This window comes from Pyxicephalus adspersus, chromosome 4, assembly GCF_032062135.1.
Source record: "Pyxicephalus adspersus chromosome 4, UCB_Pads_2.0, whole genome shotgun sequence".
Lineage (NCBI taxonomy): Eukaryota > Metazoa > Chordata > Amphibia > Anura > Pyxicephalidae > Pyxicephalus > Pyxicephalus adspersus.
The window spans coordinates 66,854,797-66,874,409 of record NC_092861.1 but is presented as its reverse complement, the minus strand read 5'-3'; the positions used below and the strand labels follow the sequence as shown (position 1 = coordinate 66,874,409).

At 35.2% G+C, this 19,613-nt stretch overlaps 1 protein-coding gene across 1 annotated transcript in view; it reads right to left on the bottom strand.

The window, feature by feature from the left end:
* Positions 1-19,613, bottom strand: part of COL19A1 (collagen type XIX alpha 1 chain) — a 123,411-nt gene that overhangs the window by 10,372 nt on the left and 93,426 nt on the right. Inside the window, exons 5-15 of the mRNA XM_072410185.1 lie at positions 18,514-18,555; positions 14,505-14,540; positions 13,660-13,695; positions 11,892-11,945; positions 11,348-11,401; positions 10,250-10,303; positions 6,994-7,083; positions 4,709-4,753; positions 3,946-4,023; positions 1,701-1,736; positions 1,140-1,184 (exon numbers count right to left, since the gene is read on the bottom strand). Of these exons, the coding sequence (XP_072266286.1) occupies positions 1,140-1,184; positions 1,701-1,736; positions 3,946-4,023; positions 4,709-4,753; positions 6,994-7,083; positions 10,250-10,303; positions 11,348-11,401; positions 11,892-11,945; positions 13,660-13,695; positions 14,505-14,540; positions 18,514-18,555 (570 nt within the window). The remainder of the gene's footprint in view (positions 1-1,139; positions 1,185-1,700; positions 1,737-3,945; positions 4,024-4,708; positions 4,754-6,993; positions 7,084-10,249; positions 10,304-11,347; positions 11,402-11,891; positions 11,946-13,659; positions 13,696-14,504; positions 14,541-18,513; positions 18,556-19,613) is intronic.

Sequence of the window (19,613 nt, the reverse complement as noted above, 5' to 3'; positions counted from 1 at the left end):
ATCAACTCAATGACTACAAAGTGCCCAGGTCCCTTGGCTTCCAAACATGCCCAAATCACCACCCCTCTAGCAGTGTGCTTGACAGTTGGTATGAGGTGTTTGTGCTGATATGCTGTGTTTAGTTTTTACCAAATGTGGTGCTGTGCATTATTAGCAAACATCTCCTCTTTGGCCTCAATCTAAATTGTGCAAGCAGTTTAAATCGTGCTACCAGAGAAGAGGAATTATCTTGGTGACCCTTCCAAACTTGTTCATTTTTTCATAACATTTTCTAATTGTAGTGTCACAAAAAGTCTTAAATGTAGTTCTTGTAGAAGGGATGTCAAATTTTGAGAGGATTAGTAAGTCTTCAATGCTTTTCACCTGTAAATCTTTCTCACAGGAGAATAATGGACTACAAATGGTTTGGAAATGGATTCATATTGTTCTCTATTATTGGGCAGCTACAATTGTCTCTCTAAGATCATTGCTGATGTCTGTTGTCCTTAGAGTTGTATTAACACATACCTAAATGCTCAACCTCAACAAACTGCCAAAACTTCTGCTTTTTTAGAGGTGGTCACAATTGCAAATGATCAGTTATTCAAGTGCGTTTTTTTAGCAGCACTTGGCTGCTGCTGACCTTCCTAATTCCTATGGAAGTGGTTTTGACATACTTAATTTGTCACATATTGTTTTTGCATTCTTTGTTAAATAAATATTGAAAGTGTGTAATATGTGTTATCTGATGTTGTTTGCTAAGATATTTTTTTATGTCCTGATATGCAAAACCTTAGACTACCAGTATGTAACAGTATGTAAGTGGAAAAACATAGGTTATTCAGGAGGTAGTAGGTCATATTGGTTACTGAATAACAACCCTTTTCTCTGTTCTTGCAACACCTCGCATGCAAAAGGTTAACACTAATACATTCTATAAAATGTTGCTTTTTACTGTAAACTAGTAAATGATCATTTTAGCACTTGAGCCATTTGACTGAATAGAAGATAAAATAAACTACATGTATTATTGCACACAATAATAACTGAAAATACTATTATAACCAGATTAGCTCCCTTTCAAAATATTAGAAACCTATTTTACATTTTGGCTGTATTTACACTTTCAGTATTCCAAATGTTAGAAGATTAATACTCACTTCTGGACCTGGAGGACCCGGCGTTCCAGGAAGACCCTGAGGACCCTAGTGAAAAACAGTTATTACGTCTTAAGGCCATAAAGCAAGGGTTTTATACTTCAGTTAAAAGACAACAGGCAATTAAATCAATATCATAATTTTATTGAATAAATCACTATAACAATAGGTTTCTGCACCAAATTCATTATCATTATTCTTGCCTTTTCTTCTTATGGAATAAGTATGTTCCTCATTTAGTGTTAATATATGTAAAATGTACCTAAAAAGATTTAGTTACCCTACCCCCATTTTCTGCATGCCTGGGCATTACCATCCTTCCAGGAAGTTTTTTGGAGAATGCAGTGAAAATCTCACAAAAGATATTAAAGTCCATGGCACCAGCATCATCTTGGGAGATTGTGGCTGCTCTTTATTGGTAAGGACTTTTCCTGGAAGGATGGTGTTATCATTCTTGTTGCATTGCCAAGGGCAAAGGATGGTAAGTTAGGCATAAACATCTAACTTTTTTCTCTAATGATTTTAATGGCGTTCTCTTGTTCAGTGTAGTCATTTTGTTTTTACCTGAATGCCGGGAAGTCCTGGTGGACCTATTGGGCCCTAGAAATAGAATTAACAATGATATCATTATACACATTTATTTATAATTTGAGAGTTTAAACAAATGATGTCTAAAAAAACATGTGTCTAGAAGTTAGAAAATGCTGTCTTAGATAATATAAGTCCAGGTTTAAATAATTAAACACATCTAATTCTAACATTTCAGCAGGTAGTAATGCATGCTGTAAGATTTTAATAAATATATATCCTATTTTTTTAAAATATTATTGAAATGAAGTTTTTCAATTCCAAGACAAGAACAAATGCAGTCCTCTCTTCTTCTCCTAAAGTATTATTGAGTAACTGAGTAATTACCTGAATTTCACTTGGTATCAGCCTTGTGCACCCAATGTACAGAAGAGCTCATATTGGTAGAGGGAGATACAGAGAGGGAGCTCATCATTCTTCTGCTTCTCATCCAGTTACAGGGTGGGGGTGGGGGGGAGTTAGTGTTACTGCCTATTTTAGAGCAGGTTATGATGTATGACAGAGTTATGTAAATATTAAGAATGGATAGACAAAAAACCCTGAATCAATGGACAGGTAAAACAGCTATGTGATATGCATTTCACTGATGCCTATTTATTTGGAGTTCAGCTTTAACTATAACTTGTGAAACAAATTGGCTGTAAATTTGCTACTCTGACAACACTAAAATTGAGAGTTTTTAGTGTCATCACGCATTTCAGTTTTCTTTTATTTTAAATCGATTTTTTAAAATAAATTCTAAATCTGATATTTTGAATTTATGTTTATGTTGCTACTAATTTAAATTTGATTTGATTTGCATTATTGATTATAACTTCAAAAACAAGTTAAACTAGGATACATAAATGCACTACCTTTAGTTACAGTTATACACATAACGCTGTCTTTTTACTGCTTAACAGCACATATCAGCAACAAGTGGGAAAAGAATGAAGAAACTTTAATACTTCATTACCTATGTAGTATGGATTACTCCATTACCTGTCTGCCACTAGTTACTAAAAATACAATTTCTAAACTATGTCGTCTCCCAGACATCAGTAAACTGAATGCCTGTCAAAATTATGGTATAATAGATTTAAGCAGGACATTTAAAAAAAAAAAACATAGTGCACCTTATTGCCTTTAAATTATGGTCAGCAGGGTTACAATAGCCAATATTAAGGGCTTTTGTTATATGCCAGTCCTCTCACTATGTGGGCAGATGCCAGCCATAGTATTAGTGTGTGTTAAAGAAGTGAAGGTAAATGATAGGGAAAAATATGGTCAGTTAAGAAACTTGTACTTTAATTCGCAGTTATTCCTCTTTGGCCATTTCTTTTTTTCTGTGTGTCGCTTTTTTGTATTTCATTTTTTGTGAGTAAATGTGAAAAGCTGCTAACCTTTTTTCAAGATCACTTTTAGTTGCTGTACCATCCATAGAAAACATTTTTTTTGTTTCTGTTGCCAGGCTTCTATTTTAAAAAATGGCGTTGTAATGAACTTACAACCAAACACTTATCTAGGCATGCAGCCTAGATGGCCTGTCTTTAACCAAGTGACCAAATATCCCCCCTTCCAAGGGAAATAAATAGTGGGGCACATTAGTACATCACCTATTTACACAAAGGGTCTGATTTAATAATATCCTTCAGGACTGGAGAAGATAGACAATCATGAGAGAACCTGGACAGTCAGCAATCCTGGATCTTGTCCAGGATTGAAAACATTTGCCAACTAATAACAAATGCTTTTTGTAAAATGGATTCCAGGTTCGCTAAATCATCCAGGATCTCCCATGATAGCCTACCTTCTCCAGTCTTAATGAACTTTATTAAATCGTACCCAAGGAATTGAATGTAAATGAATATTCTAACACGCTGAAAATCCTTTCATTAAAATAAACACACAATCATAATTATTACTAAAACAAACATAAGTCCCCAGAAAAGCAGCCATGTAAACCTCACATCAATCACAATGGCCCACCACACACCAAAGTTTACACACTGCACTTCCAAATCTAAAAGACATATTCACCTGGCTGTGACAATGTAAGTACAAAGCTAACAGAATGTGTTCTAGTCTTTTTTCCAACATATTTAACTGTGCCCATATTAGAAAATAAACACTTATTTTCTGCAATCAACCACATACTGTACTGTTTTTTCAGCTGTAAAACACTTTAAATTTATAGATAAAAGGTCTAAATAATAGAGCATATATACCCGTTTTTACTTACACGGGGACCTTCTGTACTGATTCCAGGTATTCCTGGCTCTCCCTGTGGCCCTTGCACACCAGGCAAACCCCTTTCTCCCTAAGTTCAAAGAATAAATAAAGAAATTACTGCAAAACACTTATTCTTCCAAATGCATATTTATATATTATTATTTATATATTTATATATTTTATTTGGAAAAAAGTTCCCACAGATATGCAAGTGTAATCAGTATAATGCTTTGTTGCTTTAAATGCCTCAAATAGCCCCATATTGGTAGATAAAGTATGGAAAGAGTGTATAATCATTATCCTCTGAAGACCAAGGGGAAAAATAGAACCTTTGAGTACAAGTATATTATTATCAAAGCAACCCTCTTTATCATAACCACTTGTCAGAATGTCACTGATGAACAGACTATAAATAAAAGCACCGCCAAAAGTCACCATAATGTCTAAACCATTTTTTTAACCAGGGTTCAGTGAAGGCCTGGGGTTCCTCTAGAGGTTACCAGGGGGTTCATTGAGCAATGAGCAATATTGACCTCTCAGGTCAGTTTAAGTGACTCCAATAATCTTTTTGGCTATCTGGAACATTCTTCCCACTGTGCAGCAATGTAAGAGGCATTCTTGCCACTGACCACCACGTTTATGTACTGTGAGCAGTGGCTTTAGTAATTATAGGAGGGGTTCTGTAACACCTGAAAGGTATTTCACACAAATGAACCCAGGAGATGTTTGAATATCTAAATGCTTTTAACAGGTAAATTTACTAAATAACATACCTTTGGACCCCTTGGTCCAGGAGTGCCTGAATCTCCAGGTGGTCCCTAATATTAGTAAAAATAAAAGTATTAAAAGAAAAACAAGAACATTATACTTTCAGGATCAACTGTATTTTTAATGTACTGTATTAAAAAAACTTTGGTAACCACTGTAAGCTTATCTGGTCACACCTTAAAGACACATTTATACATTGAGAACACACATCACAAAGCTTATACAGTAGATCAGAAATACAAGCTTTATTTTCAATGGCATTATGAGTCCAATGAGTTTTAAAAATGAGTTATATGGCCAATCGAAGATTGTGCTAAAGCTAAATGAGTCTCCTTACTGAAAACTATATTTGGCTGATACTTTATTAATCACAATAAGTTCTTTTTTTAGGTGATGTACTTTTTTTGTGTATGATGCCCACCTGCACACTAGTTCGCATCATTGTCATGACAGCACATATACATATTTTCAATGAATAAAACATTGTTAACTTATCTTTTTGGCAGTAATAAAAAGGGTCTATCATAATATTAAATGAATTATATATACTCTGTCAGGAGCAATACTGTGAAGTGTTCAATATTATCTGGCATATGTGGATCAATTATTCGATTTTTCCTTTTCAAGGTTATATGCTGTCATGGTAAAGATAACGGTGGGGATTAATAGAAATTGATCTGAGACCCATCATATGTAGCTATAAATGGTATAAAGGCAAGCAGGTGGTGCACATAAATATTAAAAGACACATCAGAATCATATACAAAAATAAAAATAATACATTTTTATATCAAGTAGATTTAAAAAAAAATCACACAAATTCTGAGTACAGTTTTGGAGTTGCCCAAATAAAGTTTAGCTTTAGCATGACTGTGGCATGGCAGAGAAATAGCATTCAGTAACTACTTCCCCCCTCCCGCTCCATCCCCCCACCACTACCAACCCCTGCCCCCAAAAAATCCACACATGTTTGGTAAAATGGCCCGTAGCCTTTTATTACAACTATAAATAACCTTCAAATAACTATTAAATAACAATAAATAACATTGACCATTTAAAACAGCAGTCACCAACCGGTGGTCCGCGGCTTTGGCTGGTCAGAAGGACCCCACTGGGGGGCGCATGAGCCTGAGCCATGGAACATGTCCCCCATACGGATTGCAGGCTCAGATCTGCGATGGGAGAATGGGCGGGTTCTGGCATCATGACGTCACTATGGGAGGAAGTTTCTTACCCTTTGAGTGACACATGGCTCTCCGCACTTGTGCGGTCTAGAGCCGGTGATTTTAGTGGTCTGTGGGTCCAAAAAGGTTAGCGACCACTGATTTAAACCATAATAAAACAAATATATAAATATAACCACACAAATAAAATACATCAACAATACCATCAAGAATATCATAACTATTCCCCTTTCATTTTTTCAATCCTTTAAAAGCTATCAGGTTACTGGTCCTTGAGGGCCTCCTCCCATGCACTAACTCCTCATTTTGGATCTGCATCATCAGGATTTTTATGTTCACAGCAGTAACCTCCACCAGCTCGGGAACAATATACCCAATAATATACAGTCGTCACCCCCAAACAATCCAACCACAACTATTATTACCACAATCTGGAGGACTCCATGCCAAAGATGGATCTAAAACCCCACTGTTACCATTTCCAAAACCAACTACCACCAAGGATCTCACCACTATAAATACATCTTCACCAAATGGGCGGAAGGGTAGGAAACTTTCTTCAAGCTGCCTTTCTAACGAATCCCCCCCCCCCTTCTTTACCCATTGAATCTATAAGCTTTACCCCACCCATAACCCTATGTCAACTCAACAATCCCTGTCTTTTAATATTATTATTAAACAGGATTTATATAGCACCAACATATTACTCAGCACAGTACATTAAATAGGGTTTGCAAATGACAGACGAATACAGACAGTGACACAGGAGGAGAGGACCCTCGACCATTACTTCATCCCTGCCTAAATTCTTAAGCCTTTCCCTGCCTACCTGCCCACCACAGTCATGCAGGCCTTCCGCTTCAGGCCTGTCTTTCAGAAGTTGAGATATTAAGAACAATTTTTTTGTGTTCAAATAACCTAGCAACAATTTTCACAATTCTAGTACTTCGTAATAAATATAATAGTCAAATCTGCTGGTACAAAACAGCCAAAAAAGATTAAGAGGTTGCTAAGCTTTTATGCAGTTCCAGAATATACTGAAGTAGAATGGGATCCAACAGTTGCATTCTAATCAAACTGGTTCATTTTTGGAAAAAAATACTTGCCGGTTGTCCTGGTAAACCAAATCCTGGTGGTCCTTGATCTCCCTTAGGACCAGGATGTCCATGAGGTCCCATGATGCCACCAGGTTCTCCCTTTAAAACAAATAGTCACTTGGATTATTGTCATGGGACTGCAGTCTACCTCACATGTTGTGTTATTTTAGGCAAGAGAAATTGAATTGACAGTAAAACATTAAGATATTGTTGTTGCATGTGTATTTGTTTTTTTTTTTACTCATCTAATCAGGGATTCATTTACCATTAGGAACAGCAGGGTTATGTCCATAGGTGAAGTTGGACAAAGGCTTTTTTTGTATTGTAGTTATCTGCCACACATTTGCTTTCAGTTAAAATTCAACCCATGTATGCATATCTACACCAGTATATGTGGAAAATGTCATTTGTTATTTTGATTCTAGCAAAAGTGTGTTACTTTGGGCACCAAAGGTGTTGGACTATAATGAACAGCCTTACCAGCAAATATTAATGTGCAGGGGACAGAAAAGGGGGAGGAAACCTTTGGCACTAAAAGAAGTTACAATTTTATCTTTCAAAATGGCGTAAGATTCATCCAAGAAGGTTGTGTATTTCTAGGCTCATTCTCAGCAGCAGGAGGTCAGGTTCTCATGTTTCCTGTTTCCACCACCGCTGTCAGCTGTCAAATGGGGAGATGCTAGACCTTTAAGATCAAGCAAGGTGCTAGCCACAGGAGCCAAGTGGGATCGCTCTATCCCGAGGTTGGTCTGAGCCTTTCCTAAGTCAGACAACAAGGGTGTCTGGTAATAATGGTAGCACTTGTAAGTCTTTCAACACAGGTTTACTTTGACCTGTTTGAATTTTAGTTATATTATTCATTGGTTAATTTAATTTTTTTGGTTAATTTAATTTTTAAACATGCTTTTGAAACGTTTTAGGTCTATTTATCAAATCTTATACAACATTGAATCTGCAAACCACAGACACCTAACAACAAATACAATGAAAAACAACTCTTTTCCTATTGACACACAAGCGTTTAGGAATGTACTTGGGAAACTGACTAACTTCACAACTTTCTGGTACAATTCCCAATTAAATGTATATTTTTGATAGTGTATGTACGAATAATTTTGGCCAAAGAGCCAAAATAAGACAGGCTTACTTAGCATGGATAATAAATACACCAAAAAATTAAAATCATTTAGGTAACAGTCCAGGGTTCAGAACTTTGTATAAGCACAAATTCTAGTTCCAATCTTTATTTGCATGATTTGAACTTCCTAATCAGTGCCATTATTCTGATATTATTTAACATTAGTTTTGTTGTTTTTATTTAAGAATCCTTTTCACCAATCTATTTCTTGTAGGCATTTTACATACAGTATTGTTTATATCACATTAACTTCCACTGTTATCTGGTACTGGTACCCATGCCATGTAGTTTTCTCTTTGTTTTTGTTTTCTATTTGTTTGGGTTGTAAAAGGCTGCATCTGTAAATGTTGATTACTTTCTTCATCTAAACATCTCGTTCCTAGACTATATGATTTTTTTTTTAATAAAAATCCATTCTAACATGCTCTAGGTAGATATTTATGGTTTTACACGGTATGTAAACAACTGGATCTACTATAATTGTGGGATATATTTATAGTGCTTTTTAGATATGTGGTCATTCCATATTTTTTTTGTAAACATACATTTGTAAGTTATATTTTAATGCATATAGTAGTGTTCTTTAGCCAACAATTACAGTTTATTGAAATGGAATTGTTGTCTTGCAGATAACATGCTTTTGTCCATGGGAAAACCTCTTAACCTTAAGGCTGTATGTTTTTGTTCTCAGAGAAAAGTAAAGATCATCGCTGAGCTTGATGTCTGCATACATTATCTTTCCTATAATAGCCACAGTGTGAGCTGTTCTTTTTTTTGGTCTAGTCTGTTTAATAAGGATGATATAAGGATAATCTTAAACTGCCTTATTCATTCCATTGCATGATATACAGTAAAAAAAGGGAGGCTTTTATCTGATTACAATGGCTTCAAGATTTGGTCTAACACACAAATAGTCTAAGTGGGAATACTGATTACCTGTGTTAGAATAGGTCCTAAGAAAGACTTAAGGTGCGTACACACTTCCAATTTTTATCGTTCAAAATGAACGACGAACGAACGACGAACGATCGATTGGGCAAAAATCGTTCGTAAAAAAAGTAACCAACGACGCCGACGAACGAGGAAAGTCGTTGGAAACGAACGACCGGACCGGCGGATCGGATTGGACGACGATCGTTGACCATCGTTCGTGTGTACGATCGTTCATTGATCGTCCATGGTCTGAGCATGCGTAATGAACGAACGTTCGTTCACTTCCTGTCGTGCACATAGTTCCTCTATCGCTCAAACGATCGTATCTATTGTGTGTACAATATCTACGAACGATCGTGTCGTTATCTGTATGTGCAGGATCGGTGCTATACGATCGTTCGTAGATATCGTGCAGGATCGTTTGTCGTTCGTTTTCCAACGATAATAATTGGAAGTGTGTACGTAGCTTAAGAGCCCTGGAGCTGTCAGAATGGGAGAAACGAGGGATTCAAATCCTGTCCTAAGATTCCTTTAAACTGTGTTTTTGTAAAGGCAGTTCAATTGGATTTAGTTTGTTTATTTTATGATATTTCTGCCATGTTTTGGGCTCTCTTGCAGGTCATGTAAGAATAATAAAACTCAATATAGTGCTAGCATCTTATTTTGCAGAATGTTGTGAAAAGGCTGTGGGAGATTGTTGATGAGCTGCTGCACATACTTTGAGAGCTGAGAAGGTAACAGAACTAAGGGTATTATTGTTGCTGGTGGGCTTTACCAATAAAGACTTACAGATCACAGGCCTTCCCTGGTTTACCAATGGCCTGCACTCCTATTTATAGACAGGTCTTTGCTAACAGTGTAGACAGACTCCTCATGGCTAGCAATTGTAATCCCAAAGCTCCATTAAAGTGCAAAGCAATAGAAAAGTTCCATAGCTAAACATGCAAATGTGTTGTATATACTGTACATTTTTATGAACTGTATTCCTTTTTGCTTAGCCATTGATTAGTCATACAGTGCCTAGGTAATATATGTCTCCTTACATCATTTTTTATAGGAAATGTCTCCTTCACATAGAAAGCAGCTATTTATAGAAAAAGTATAAAAATGACCGAGTTAGGCAGCAGGTGTGGTAGAAAATGTGGTTTTGCAAAACTGTACATGACTGCTAAAAAAAAAATTGAACGAAAATACCTTCTCCCCTTTACTGCCAGATTTTCCAGGTATGCCATTTTCTCCTGGCAATCCCTGTTATAGAAAAAGGTAAAAAAGTGAAAAGCAAATAATATTTTCTCAACAGTATATATGTATTTTTTATATATTGTGCATTTTCCAAAAATAAAGAGAATAAACAAACCAAAACAAAACCACTAAAGTTCATATACTCAAACCAAACTACCTGCTTAGCCTTGCAAAAGACTGGGAATTTGGGAGACAGATTCATACAAACCACAGGATATACCATGCACTTGAAATTTTGTCTTTAATTATTATGGGTGAAAACCTTCAGGTTTAATCTTCATGTTATTCCTATTTAACGTCAAGTGTCTTCGGCAGCAACCATTTCGTTTTTATCCTTAACTATTTTAGCCAATATCATTATGAAGTATAATATTGCCTCTATGTATAATCTAATTATATCCACTTGGCTTAAGAAAATTAGAGCTTGAGAAGCACAATTGCTCTAATCGACAAGTACATTTCAGTGCTTTGGTAAAAACAGGTTAATTAGTACACAGCTACTCTAATATTAATTATCAATTTCAGAGAGTATGTGTTGATAGAATGGTTAAAAAAATCTCCTGAGCTTACTGATTGTGCAGAAAGCATTTAATTGTAAAGAAATTGAAAACAAGTACATGTGGCACAAGTTCCACAATGCACTGGCATTTTCTCATTCTGATAAATTGTGTGGGGTCTTGCCAAAACATACATTTTAGACCTACATCTATCTGATAGACAAAATAATGTGGAACTGCTCCAAAAATAACATTCATTAGTCTGCAGCCAGTGAAAGGGAATCATTCAAAATCATTCAATAGTTATTCCTTGGGTGCTAGTTATTAAGCACAATAGGTTATAGTAATCAGAATCTATTTTTACTGATCTTGATTTAAAAGAGTATATTCTGATTGAATGCTATGTATTACTGCATTTAGAAATTAGCACTTAAAAAGAAACTATTTTGAGGACACATATCCCTAATTAATGTATATTATATTTTAAATAATTATAAATATTAACTGTAAATTTTAAAAAGAACGTTATTATATTTCAATAAACAAAGCATACCACTCCTCCCGGTGGGCCTTGCGGCCCAACAGATCCAGGTTCCCCCTTTTCTCCCTGTAAACATTGGAAATGAAATCCAAAATTAATAAAGGCAAGATACTCATTAAAGACCCTGAAGACGCACCCTGCAGAGACCACAATATCCTGGTTTATTATACAGTATCTGGTAAAGCACAGTAATGGTTTCCTAGCGCTAGCACCCAACATTGTTTTTAAAATTATTTTTCTAGCTTGTATGTCTGTTCTGTATATTCTTTAGTTGAATTTTCAGGTTCCAATAAAAACAAAAACAAAAACACATGTATCCTTTGTTACTACTAATAGAAGTGCAGGTGGCCTATAAGGTGGTAAATGGTAATTTCTGCCATACAATATTATCCAGATCAGTAATAAACAAATACATGAATAATTTAATTTAGGTAATAAATTACTTAGAAGTTATGTATGATGATGATGATGATGATGATGATGATGATGATGATGATGATGAATTTACATGAGATTAGGATCCCATTAGATGAATAAAAAAAATCAAGATTATTACCTGTGGCCCAGGAGGTCCTGCAAATCCTGGCAATCCTGGATGTCCTGATTCACCCTAAAATGAACAATCCAGTACAATATGCCAATGTTGGTCAAAGAGTTAATACTTACAAAAAAAGGTGTACATTCAAGACAATTCAAATGTAAGAATTGCAAGTCTCTAGTCACTATTGCTAAATATGTATCTGGGATTTACAAACATACTTGTCATCATAGATCAGGACTGTGCAACTTCTATGGCTTCTGGGACCTTTCATAAAGCTTACAAGGTTACTAACAATAATAATTGAAATAAAATAAATTATATTCTTAGTAGTCAATAGGTCAATTACCCAGAATAGCTTTTAAAATTCTAAAATCAAGCTCATTTTACGATTTACCTCTAACAATGTTTATTAACTGCTTGATGACAGCCGTCTCCCTCCATGTTTACTCCCCCCATACACTGTTGCACACACCGTGCATGTACAAGAAAAACAGTTGCATTCAGCCTTTGTCAACTTTTTTTTATTTCAGGGGCTTGTAAGCCTTACGAGCATATGTATAATAAATTTTTGAAGGAAGGACAATGTGAGGCAGGCCTACAGCAAAAGTAAAGAAAAGATAGGCAGGGGGACTGCATGACAGGGTGGAAAGAAGAGCCAGACAGAGGAGGGGTCAAGTAATGGTAAACGATAGATTCAGGAAGTGATCCCAGTATTGTTCGGTGGAGAAAAAAAGATTGGTGGTTTACTCCAGAAAACTCAAGTTTATAAGGTAGGGGGGCTGGAAAATTCTAAAAAGAAAAAGTCTTCCCACCCACCCCTTCAGTTTGGTAGGGGTTTAGGGGTATAAAGTGTGTAAGCAGAGTGGCGTTTGCGGTCTTGGAAGACAAGGGTCTTGTTTGGTATATGGGGGTGTGGGGTGAACCATTCTTGGTGTTAACTTTGGTGTAAAATAGGGAATGGGTTTTGTTATTGTTTACAGAGGGGAATTGTTATGTTGTTATGGTTGTATAATTGTTAAACTTTCTGCAAGTTTTAGGTTATTTATATTTCATGTTTTTGCATAGTTAATATTTTGAATAAACACCTGTTCATAGCCAATATAAATTCCAAAAAGGAGTCAAGTGTTTTATATGTGGAAAGGAGGGGGTTTACTGGATGGTAAAGAGGGCTGGGGGCAGTGTTTTTTGGGAAGGAAGGGCTACTTCTGAGCTACCCAGTTATGGCTATTTTCCTAGTACTTCCATGTAACATTTGTTTAATGTTATTGCCTAATTTCCAGGATAGCAAAATACAATGTAAGTGTGATGTTTCGGAGCAATTTAAATATTTAGATGTGCCCCCTCAAATAGTGGCAACAGAAGTGACCCTTGGGCCCTTTTAAGTTGGACGCCACTCATATAGGTATTATGTCTATTCTGACTTTCACAAACTCTAGTCAGGTTGCAGGTGATGGTAATGATAAACTGGGGTTATAAAAAATGGCAATGCTTGTTTGTAATATCCAACCCACTGCTCTCACAATGGTGCTCACAGCAGAAGTTGCTTAAAAGCATATGCTCCTGTAGGCAAGAACAGAAAAAATGTAGACTATACGTTTTCCAAGGTCACCTATCCTGATTTCAAAAAGCTGCAAAAGCAGATTGTCATGTTGGGATGACAAATACAATTGAAGACTACCATATGGAATACATGCAATGCAAAGGCCACACTTTATTTAAAGCCGTTGCCTTAGGAAATGGCTCAAAAAACTTCTTAAAAAAACACAACTTTTCAATAAATTACCTTCACTCCGTGCTCTCCTTTAGCTCCGTTCTCTCCCTAAAAAAACAGTAAATTATTCATTAAATTCTGATTAGTTTAACTCAAACTTTGGAAATACTTTCAATAATTACATTGAGATCTAAGGAGTCGTGAAGGCTAAACCTCAAACTGCATTAAGCTTTAATATGCAATTCAGGGAAAGAAACACTCATTGTCATAGGAGAATGCACGACTTTTATTTGATATATACTATTAATTTATGAAAATGAAAACATATTATGATATGCTATGTGAACAAGAAATGGCTTTAAATCTTTAAAAGTGTAATTCTGAAAAGTACATATTTAACCACTGACACCAACGATAATGTTTTGAAAAATGACGCCTATTTGTCTCCAGTTTTCTACAATCAGCATCTATATCAATCATCATCAGGCAATTACAATGAATCATTCAGCTTGCATTTTTTTTTTTTTTTTATTTCCATTTTATACATTTCACATAATATAATGAACAATATGAGCCTGATAGCGCTCCAGCTGAAATAAGCATTGAGGATGTCACAAGATCTCATTAATGTCTACAGTACGTTGATGGGTCATACAGAAAAGGATTTTTAGCCATGGAGACGGGAAGGGTCCAAATATTTCTGAAGTTACAATTGAATATTGCAAAAATGATCAAAATAATCTCTTAATAATATTAACAATATAAGAAAGCTAGTATCAAAGCGGTATTTCAGAAATATCTGTAAACAAACAGTTCACTTTAGCAAATTAAGCATTTGGAGATTTGGTTAGTTTTGTGTTCATTTAATGCAATAAATATGTCAAAACACTATTTTGGAACAGTTTACAGATACTCACAGAGTCACCTTTTTCACCCTTTGTGTCAGAACTAACCTGAAAGACACGCAGAAAGTGAAGGAACATTTTTAGGCATGAATAATTCCTGTTACAAACCGCTACACTTTTTACATTTTACCTAACAGCTCTTCTCATGCGTTAATAAAATTGTTCCTTGCAAAGAGCACATCAATGCATCTTCTCCATCATCCTGTGTTGGACCACAGAGCAATGTACCACTGTAACAATACTGAAGGTCCAATTTTTCACCAGCTGTGGTGAATTGGGCAACCCACTTAAATGATAATGCGACCTGAACATGCATCCACGCTTATGTGCTGCAGTGTAGATCTTGGCAGGCTTTCAGTTGATAATTGTAAACTGTAGAAAAATGGAAATTCAACAAAAACTTCAAAGGCACCAATTGATTGGAACACTAAACAAGAAACATTTTTTAAAAGCAATTATTTAATTACACTTATTAAAAGATACCTATATCCAGGCACATGGTAATTTCCAGTGTCACGTGGTAGACAAAAGGACGATTGTCACCCTGCGATGGAAGACTATGCCCCTTTGTATTTATAGAGTACACAATTTTTTGATTTTTTTACATGGTGGTCCCAGTTGACCTTGGTGGTCAGCTCTTTTCACCCTGTATTTGCTCCATTTTAATATGTCCCTGTGGTGCACAGTTAGACTTGTCCCCATGCCAAACAGTTTACATCTATACAACATGTATCCTCAACTGGAAGTGACAGGCAAATGTGTTAAGATGTTGGAGGAGATATTTATGTTGTCTTTTGGAGGAAAATATTTGTAAAACCGTAGAATTTTCTATTGGATGACAGTTTTTCGCTTGTCTTTTATGTGACACTAGAAAATACCATGTGTCCTGATGTAGGTGTCTTTTAAAATGTTTGTAATAACAAAAATGCTTAAAAAATACTGTTCACATTCATTGGAACCTTAAAAGTTGTTATGAAATTTCCATTTTTCTAAGAAAGTTCTCTAAAGTTGTTGTGATGTGATACCAGATATCAATTTCATGTGAATTTATCCTCAAAGTTGTCAAATGTAAACAACCAGCAGCTGTTCATTACAAGGCAACTGTTATCTGTGTTCTGGTTATCTGTGTTGTGATCTTTTTAAAGCTATGAGAAAGCATAACTCCACTCTAAAAACATCTAAATCAATCAGTGATAGCTTGTTGTAAAAAGCTATTATACAGTTTAAATGCATGAATGTCCATATTCTAAGCACAGGTGAAATGCCCCAAACATGGTTTAATGGCAGCTTTATAAATTTTATTTCCAGCTATACAATACCTTCTAATATAGAAGAAAACAACATGCTTTTTGAATTTTGAATTGCCCTCACCTCCTAGCAATTTCGATCACATTTAGGGGCTCTTCATATATCATTTATATGGCAAAAAAATTTTTTCAGTTGTGAAAATATTATTTCTACTGTGAAACTAATTTTACAAAAATAGCCAGCCAAATCAAATTGCCCACATTATTGTTTAAAAGCTACAGTTTAGCATTTTATATCCTTAAACAAGTTATATACCTTGTATCCCAATGTAAAGTTTATTGAAACTTTTATTTTCTTTGTATTTCTGGTTTTAGAAAATACTTTATGGCAAAGGCAGAAAAATAGTGATGGTAATGCACATTAGTATGAATAAACCTTAACAGTGTTCATTAGTGGCAATCCGGCAATCCAATATGTTAAAATCTGATTGATTGCTCTGGGTTAAAGCTCACTTGTCTCCTTTGTATTGCAGCATAAAATCAGTACCCTATTCTGAAAATTGATTATAAATATCTGTTTTCTTTGCAGAAATAGACTGGAACAAAAGTCTTGATTATCAAACACACAACACCCATATTAATATTGCTATCACATCAAGGGCTAGTGGTTCATTAAATGTGCTTTTTAGAGATATGGAAAGTAATTTGGCAGGTTACAGAGTCCACTAAAACTAACAGCACCTCAATATGCTCTCTGTCCATTGCAAGGAAAAGTTTTAAAGTGTTGATTGAAATCCACAGCTATGTAGATCTGCTAAGCATCACATAATTTTGTAATTATTATGCAATGATATAGCTAAAGGGACCAATCCATTTTTTGCCTCTAAATAAGCCTGACCATGGCACTGGATAGTAAACCAGATAAAACCATTTTAAACAGAAGAGATCTCAATAAAGCTCTTTGTCTGAGATGTTATGCCAGATGGAAATTGCATGAAATATAGACAGGCTTAACATAGTACTACTGCCAACATGGAGGTCCCATTGTGGCTGTAATCACAGGACTGGCACTATGCTCCAGCAGTCAAACCAGCCAGCTTTGTATTTAATCTACCATTCCCTCTACATTGTGCTAGGTCTTGAAATAGAAGTTTTATTTTTGGTTTCCCATTAAATTAATCATCATTTTCAGATAGGATGTTAAAATATTTTGCGGAGTATAAAAAATGTTTTATTCATTCATGTACATGAATTAAAGTGGTACATACATTAAAACACAAAATTATTGTCCTCATATCTATCATTAGCCGGAGCTTTAGCACCCTTTTCCTTGTACTACAGTATTATCTACATTGTTACTTTTTACCTACATGCTAAGTTTTTGTAAGCATGGTTTATACATGGAGTGGTTCACTGATATTTATGTGTCCAATAAAAACCATAGTTTCTCATTAACAATGGTGTTAAACTATCTGTTTGAGAATTCCATAGAATTAGTTATGGCAAAATGGTATCTAAATTTGTCCTAGGTGAGACTAGGAGCCCTCTCCCAAATTTTATGTAATTCTTGGGTAGGGCCAGTGGCTGAAATAACAGTGTATTGTTATTTCTAACCAGGTGTGTTAGATGTACATCTTTAATTATTATATACCCTTCACCAGAATTTTTACATCTAACATACCTGCATATGTATTGGATACCTATGTCCTCCACCATATGCTGTTATTTCAGCCACCGGCTCTACCCAAGAATTACATAAAATTTGGGAGAGGGCTCTCAGTATCACCATTTAAACATTCTTCTTTAGCCATGATAGATAAATATAGATATAAATTTGCCATAATAAATTCTATGGAAACATATTTTAATCTTTAACAGAGAAAAGAGAAAATTCGCCACCCACCACAGTGATAAGTAATAAGAAATTCCTTTCGTATGTAAAAACATTATTATTGAAAAATAGCAGAGTTGATGTAAAGTAAAGTATACAGACAGTCTTGCCATTTCTACACTGCCCAGTAAATAGGAAACACACAAGTGTTCTAATTAGGCATTCTTTATCATGGTACATAAAAGCAGCTTCCATTGTCACCTCTCCATCTCCAACCCCATCATTAGACAGTGAATTAGTATCATCACCTCCGTCTGGTAAGCAGAGAGCTGACATTGGCTAAGCCAAGAAGCAGAAATGGAAACCAGAAAATGTCAGATCAATCTTTCTGACTAGCTGTAGTGTGTATTGCTGGGATTGCGGGCCAAAATTAGAAATCCGGCGGTAGTTATATCAAATTTGTATGTAGCAGTTTGCCAAGAGTTCTACCTTACACTCTATAAATAATGCTAGCTGTGTTTTATGAATGAGTGCATTGTTTCACAAAACTAGTTATAACCTGTATAATCATAGTTTTATTCAAATATTCAGTTAATAAAAGAAGGTCAGCATTTAGTAATATAAAAACACAATTTTTTATAAGGTGGCGCAGCTTTAAAAAAAATTTTTTGTAGTTTCTGTCAACAGTATATTTACTGTAGCACACTTCTTAAGAAACAACATAGTTTTTTTAGATGGTTTTATGATCATGAACCATGCAGTACAGCACTCACACCAGGCTATTTTGTTTCAAAATAATGATTTTACAGAAACCCATTTGCCTGTATTTATTAGCTTTGTTGCTGTCTGCTCTGCTGGCTAGGCACTAAACCTTATGGATTTTATGGCACCTACTTCACATGTTGTACAATTTGAAACCTAATTTGCGCTGTTATATAATTACCAATCCTGGCAGGCCGGGTAATCCTCTTGGACCGACGTCCCCCTACAAATCAAAACAATAAGAAAACAACTGGAATAATCCTTGTGAAAAACAACATTTACCAAGTCCCTGCAAGCTTACATTTTACAAAAGAGCATCAAACTAATGTATTTGGAGCAGAGACGATAAGCACTGTAATTTCTATAATGAGGATGGGTTTACTATACAAAACGAGAATAAACGACACATTAAACACTAATCAAGTTCTTGCAGTGGACAAATTAGAATTCATCATAAATATGCATTTGTTATGAAACAGCAGTAAATGTAATAAGGCCGAAGCTGATAAGATCATCATTCTTCCAAGCTGCAGAAGCTTCTGTATTTACTTATCATGGGTTGCTTTAAATCCACAGTTTACTTATGGACTGATAGCGGCAGTGATAAATTATACAAAAGGCCTGTGACTTTAGTAAAAATGCAGTAGGAAGGTCTTTGCACAAGCAGCATGTGACAAATCAAAGCTGCAAAAAGTCATTTGTGGACTTTGACAACCACTTCATTTCTTTCATGTTAAGTACATTATTTTGCTGACACGTACATACACCTCTGTTTTCAACAGTATGAATGACAACATGTTTGGAAAACAATTTATCAAAAATGGCTTACAGTAGTTTTTTTACATGCAAATAAGGCTCCAGCTTCGAAGGGAATGTAAAGCCAGGCATATTTTTTAGAAAATTTACAAAGTAATTTGTCAACTTTCATCTGGTTGATTAGATTAATTTGTGTTTTTAATTTTTAAAAATAAACTAAATACATGACATATAATGTGCCTATATAACTTGCAGAATTGCTTAGACATTCAGAACTTCACAAATATGGTAATGTTGAAAACAACATCAGTGGTCTAAACAGACCCTTAAATGCCTTGTTTTCAAATTATGTATTATAATTAAAACTTTGGGCTGGAGATACTCAAGGATACACCTACACATTTTAAACAGTAGAAATACATGGGTGCCTATTCATCTACTCCAGTTACATTGTCAATATTAGTAAAGGCTTGCTAAATAACTTTAAACTATGGTAGTTACAGCTTTGGGCTACGTTTACCCTTT